The 5,315-nt window shown below is 32.3% G+C and overlaps 1 protein-coding gene across 1 annotated transcript in view; it reads right to left on the reverse strand.

Moving 5' to 3' along the window:
• Positions 1-3,599: 3,599 nt before the first annotated feature.
• The window catches only part of LOC104895896 (sister-chromatid cohesion protein 3), a 26,596-nt gene continuing 24,880 nt past the window's right edge, over positions 3,600-5,315 (reverse strand). Inside the window, exons 18-19 of the mRNA XM_057391876.1 lie at positions 4,899-5,218; positions 3,600-3,949 (exon numbers count right to left, since the gene is read on the reverse strand). Of these exons, the coding sequence (XP_057247859.1) occupies positions 4,952-5,218 (267 nt within the window). The 3' untranslated portion in view covers positions 3,600-3,949; positions 4,899-4,951. The remainder of the gene's footprint in view (positions 3,950-4,898; positions 5,219-5,315) is intronic.

Here is a 5,315-nt window from a genome sequence, read left to right on the forward strand (position 1 = left end):
AAATAGGAACGGTGATCAATCCAATTCCCAGAAAAAGCCATGGCACGCTCACAATGTACCCCAACTCCTAATTGTCCAACTTCATACGTGCACCAGTCTAAAGTTTATTACTATCCACGTTACACTTTACATGATTTACCAATTATTACTTGTTATGACACACAAGCAATACAAGCACATATAATCAAACATTCACAACTTAATTCCTTTTTATCTTAGGATTAAATAAGTGATCATACAACTTATAACCCAAGATTCAATCCTTCTTATTTGTTGAACCTAGCCAACAATCAACTTACCTTTCAAAGGCATGAATTATCAACTTTCCAAATAAGGCCCACAATCCTCATTAGAGTAGTGAAAACAATAATATAAGGGAACACATTATTCAACTCAATAAATATATTAATTTCCCCATGTGAATTACTAAATAAAGTTTCCAACCAACATGCTTGCATCAATATTCCATACAAACATGATATTCAACTCATAATTAAATCTTATAATCAACATGTTCGCACACAAGCATAAAATATGTAAAATTCAATCATAATAGAAAATCATATATGAACTTACAAAGTTCCTATACACTACAACTTTTCCTTCTTAAAATCATGATACTACATCATGTAACACATAGGTATGTACGTACCTTGTGTAGACAAATTGGTAGGCCACCTTTAATCACCTTAAAAATCGCATACAGAGTAATCTCCGCCTAAAACAACCAATAGAATTTAAAATCAATACTCCAAATAAATTCCAGCAACTTAATTTAAAATACTTTAAATCCCCTTTAAAATATTTAAAAGTTGTTTTTATCATTAAAACCTCAATTATTTATTATACCTAGCATAGTACTACTATACTAGTCATTAAAATTCATAAAACTCCATTAATAACAACCTTTCTAAAATTCCAGCAACTTATAAATTATTAAAATTCCCTTAAAACATACTTAAACATGTTTAAATTCATAAGTTAAAATAATTTCATAGTTTATAACATGTTACTATGATTTTTCAATCTTTAACACCCTAAAAATTCATGCTTTGATAATTAAAAACTCAATCTAAATATAATAATCAAATCTGAAATTTTATTTTTTTCAATGCATAATTTATATAATCATAGATTCACCATGAAAACAGTAAACATAAAAACATAATCTTTAATCAAAACTTGAGGAAGAAAAGAATTAAACCAACATAATCAAAAAGAACAAAGAGAAGGAGCACCAGCCTAGGGAGGACAGCAACGATGACAACCAGTCGGTGGTGTTGATGGTGATTTAGGTGTTGTAACATTTCTTGGTGGAGAAAAAAGTGTTTCTTGATGAATAAAAAAGAAAAGAGAAGAAGGAAGAAATCACGTGGAAGAGGAGAGAGGAGTAGGCGCCGGTTTTGGGGAGTCTGATGAGGGAGAAAGTTTTTGTGTGGGTAAAATAATTGGGTTCAAGGTATTATATGTAGGCTTTTCTTTTGGGCTTAAGGAAAAGACAATTGGTCTTCAATAGAGTTTAATGATGAATAGGATTGATGATTTAAAACTCCTAACATCAATAGAAATCCTTTTCCTAGTCCACTTAGAATTTGGATTCCTCAAGCTCATTTAAATTTCTTTTCCAAATCCAATTAGTATTTCAAACATTTTTCAAAGCATGCCTTAACGAAAATATTTAAACTTTCTTAAATCCTTAAAATAATTCTTTTGACTTTCAAAATAGTCAATCTTTTTAAATAAATAAACCATTCTAAACTAAATTATGTTTAAATATAAATATATACATACTAAAATATATTTATATAATTCATAAATTTACGGGGGATTACATGTCATTTTAAACACTGATTTTTGTTTTCTTCGAGTTTTTGATTTCTTAATCTTGATGAATCAACCAAGCTATGAGACCATGAAGAAACCAAGACTCGAGCTTTTATATACAACCTAGAGGAGATTATAATCTGCTTGCCTCAAATGGCACAATACTACCTAGAGGAGATTATATACACTAGATCACCCTAACCCTACATCACTAGGAGACAAAGTAAAATATACAGTTGCATAAAAAGATAAAGAATCCTCCTAGAATCTAACAACCAATAGAAAATAAGAATGAAAAGAAAAATAACATTCTAAGACTGTATACTCTATCATGTCCACTATAGGAGGATCAACAAAATATTATAGATAATATACTCTAATTTTCAACAATAACCTATATGACCCGATATTCTATGATTTGAATAGAATTGTGACCTGACCGATGATGAACCAATTCGTGGCGTACTCGAACTAAATGATCCAAAATTGGACTACTAAACAACATGAGAAAAACTCGAGCCCGATTACAAGCCTGACACATGCTATTGATCCGACCCCATGATGACCAACAATCTGTTTTGACCCGACCTCTTTATTGACCAGACTTGTTAGTGGACCCGACCTAAGAGATACGTATACTAAATTTGACAACTTGATAATGTAGATCTTTTAGGAAAAATATACCAAAATAATTCCAACTATGACTTGTGCACTTCTAATAATCCTAATTTTGAGTTATTTTTATATAATCCCAATTAAAGGTGTAAATTGTCGGAAAAAAAATACAATATCCTTTCAAATGGTCATCAAACTCTTGGCTCAAATATTCACCACCTTGATCTGATAAAATTCTTTTATTTTTTTTTTGTGAAATTTATTTTGTCGCTCTGAACTCTCTGCATTTGTCAATAAAATTTCGGACTTATTGCTATCTTTACTCCCTAGTTGTTTCATGATAAGATCCACTTATATTTTATGTATCTAGTCGTTGTTGGTGTTTGCAGAAGCCACTAGAAAGCATTGAAGAGTGGAAAATGTTGGATGCTTGCATCAATACTAAAGAATGGTTATGATCGTATTCGTGGCGCTCTGTCTATGTAAAATCACCCTGACTAACTTTTTCCGACCTCTGTCTTCCTCAGTTTATGTTGAGTAGACTGCTTGAAGTTATACCGACAATTCCAAGTTCTTTCTTGTTCAAAGCTAGTGATCTACCCTCTCTTAGGAGTTGGAGGCAGGATGGGATTTGTTCAATTGCGAACTAATAATGATTGTCCTTTATGCAAGTTTAAATGTAATAATAACCTATACTAAATGGAAGGTGTACTTTATCTTTATTTTCTTGAAAAAATTAACATGAATATTTCAACTTTCACCTATTTTATCAAAATAATCTCAATTTTATAATATATTTTAATTCTAACTTTAAAGGTACTTTTTCAAAATAGTTCGAACTATGAAATTTTATATATATTATAAACCTAAAATGAAATAATTTAATGAAGAAAATTATAGTTTGAATTTTTCTAAAATCCTCCAAAAATTGAGTATATTCTAAAATAGCTCGAAATTTAAATTATTTTCAAAAGATAGGAAAAAGTTGAGATTATTCTCATTAATTTCCTTTTGTTTTTAAAGGACTAATGTTGTCAACCACTTAGAGAATCTGGTCTAGCTATTTTCCTTTGTTGCATTAGCCGTTTGGGATGAGCGAGATGGCAAACATCATCGAGATATTCATCGGGATCTCTGGACGGATATGCTACGCTTTGATCTATCCTTCAAAAGTCAGAACCATGTCAATCGATCGATCACATCACTAGTGAAAATTCATGGAAATCGCCATTGGCGAAAATCGAACGCAACTTACACAAGAGGTCTACAGGAGTACTGCTTGAAATTATATTTCCACCAAAAGCACGAAGAAAAACAAATGACGAGTCAAAAAAAAAAAACCCTCTATACAGGCATAGCGGATTACCCATCTTCACAAGACAAAGCCTAGCTAGCTTTTACATTTACAAACTCTTAAGTACCGCTCGAGAATGACAGCCCAAAAATATACATGAGAGACGATTTGTCTCCGCCAGCAGTTACAATTTGCTTCACCACTAGTTCGATGCTCCTGCAGATGAAAGTTCTAATTATATAAAGGAGAAGATTAGAACTTGTAAACAATTACTGAAAATATCATCATTATATTTGGAAGCCTCACAATAGACAGAATGTCAGTACGGATTGCAGGCTTCTTATTTTGTTTAAGAGGGAACACACCAAATTGAGTAATTGCCCTAAACAAATTCATAATGCTTCAAACAATTGACAGCCACAAAAGAAAAGAACAAAAAAAACAATACATCAATGCAAGAAAAAGATAGTGTCAGATCCGACAACATCCATTAGATGCCACAAAATTGACTTGCTTTACATTCATTTGCTTCAGTTCTCACTTCTCAACAACGAAGACCGACAGAGTATCCACGTAATGAGGTTCTATTACTCCATTCATTCTATACAAACTGATACTTAAAGTTGCACACAAACTCTTAGGCAATGATAGCTGTTATTCCATTGGTATTTTAAACAAACAAATAACCATGCATTGATATTAGAAATAATAGATAATACTTCCTACGATTTTCTTATTGTGCCATATTGACTTTTTCGCACTATTTATGTATCCAACTTTGACAAACTTTTTCTTTACTAAATTATAAAAACAAATAACATCATGTAAACGTTATTGAATTTGTCCCATTGTGAAATTTTGAGATATCAACATTTTATAATTTTTACCAATAGATAGTTAAAGATATTAATGATCAAATTGGCGTATTGGCAAACGTAAAAAGTCAATATAGGATAAGTGAAGATCATTTCCAACAGTTCGATCCACATGCAGCTCATTTCAAAGTTTCCTCATTCTTTATCAAGCTAATTACTTATTAGCATTCAGAAGTTCCACTTTCTATGCTTCGCCTTATTTTTATGTAAGCCTGAGTAAGAATAAGATGTCCTACTTTATGGTCTTTATCTAGGGACGAGCAAAAGAATATCAAAGAGCTCATCCATACCTGACATTCTCGAAGCTGTTAGGTTATCTGTTGCCCAGAATCTCGAACTAGATTTAGCCCCTATTATCTGGTCTGGACAGTTGTTTAGACCGCAACTTCGATGATGACTTTAGTACATCTATCAAAGTAGCATCCTCTTCTTCCTCATCCTGCTCTTCTTCCTCATCGGGAGCTTCCTGGTCAGATGAGCTAATTCCATCTTCTTCCCCGCTCGAATTTTGCTCATCAAATAACTTTTTTCCTTGTAGATTGCGCTGTTTGGGTGGTCGGCCTCGACGTCTCACAGATGTTCCTTCTTTCTCTTCAGCACCTGTTCCACAAAATCAAGACCATGGATTGATGGATCTAACTAAGATGATTCACGATGCAAGAAGAGTTTCATAACTTCCATAAGATTCGAAAAAACAAGAGGCTAAG

Source organism: Beta vulgaris, chromosome 1, assembly GCF_026745355.1.
Source record: "Beta vulgaris subsp. vulgaris cultivar EL10 chromosome 1, EL10.2, whole genome shotgun sequence".
Taxonomy (NCBI): domain Eukaryota; kingdom Viridiplantae; phylum Streptophyta; class Magnoliopsida; order Caryophyllales; family Amaranthaceae; genus Beta; species Beta vulgaris.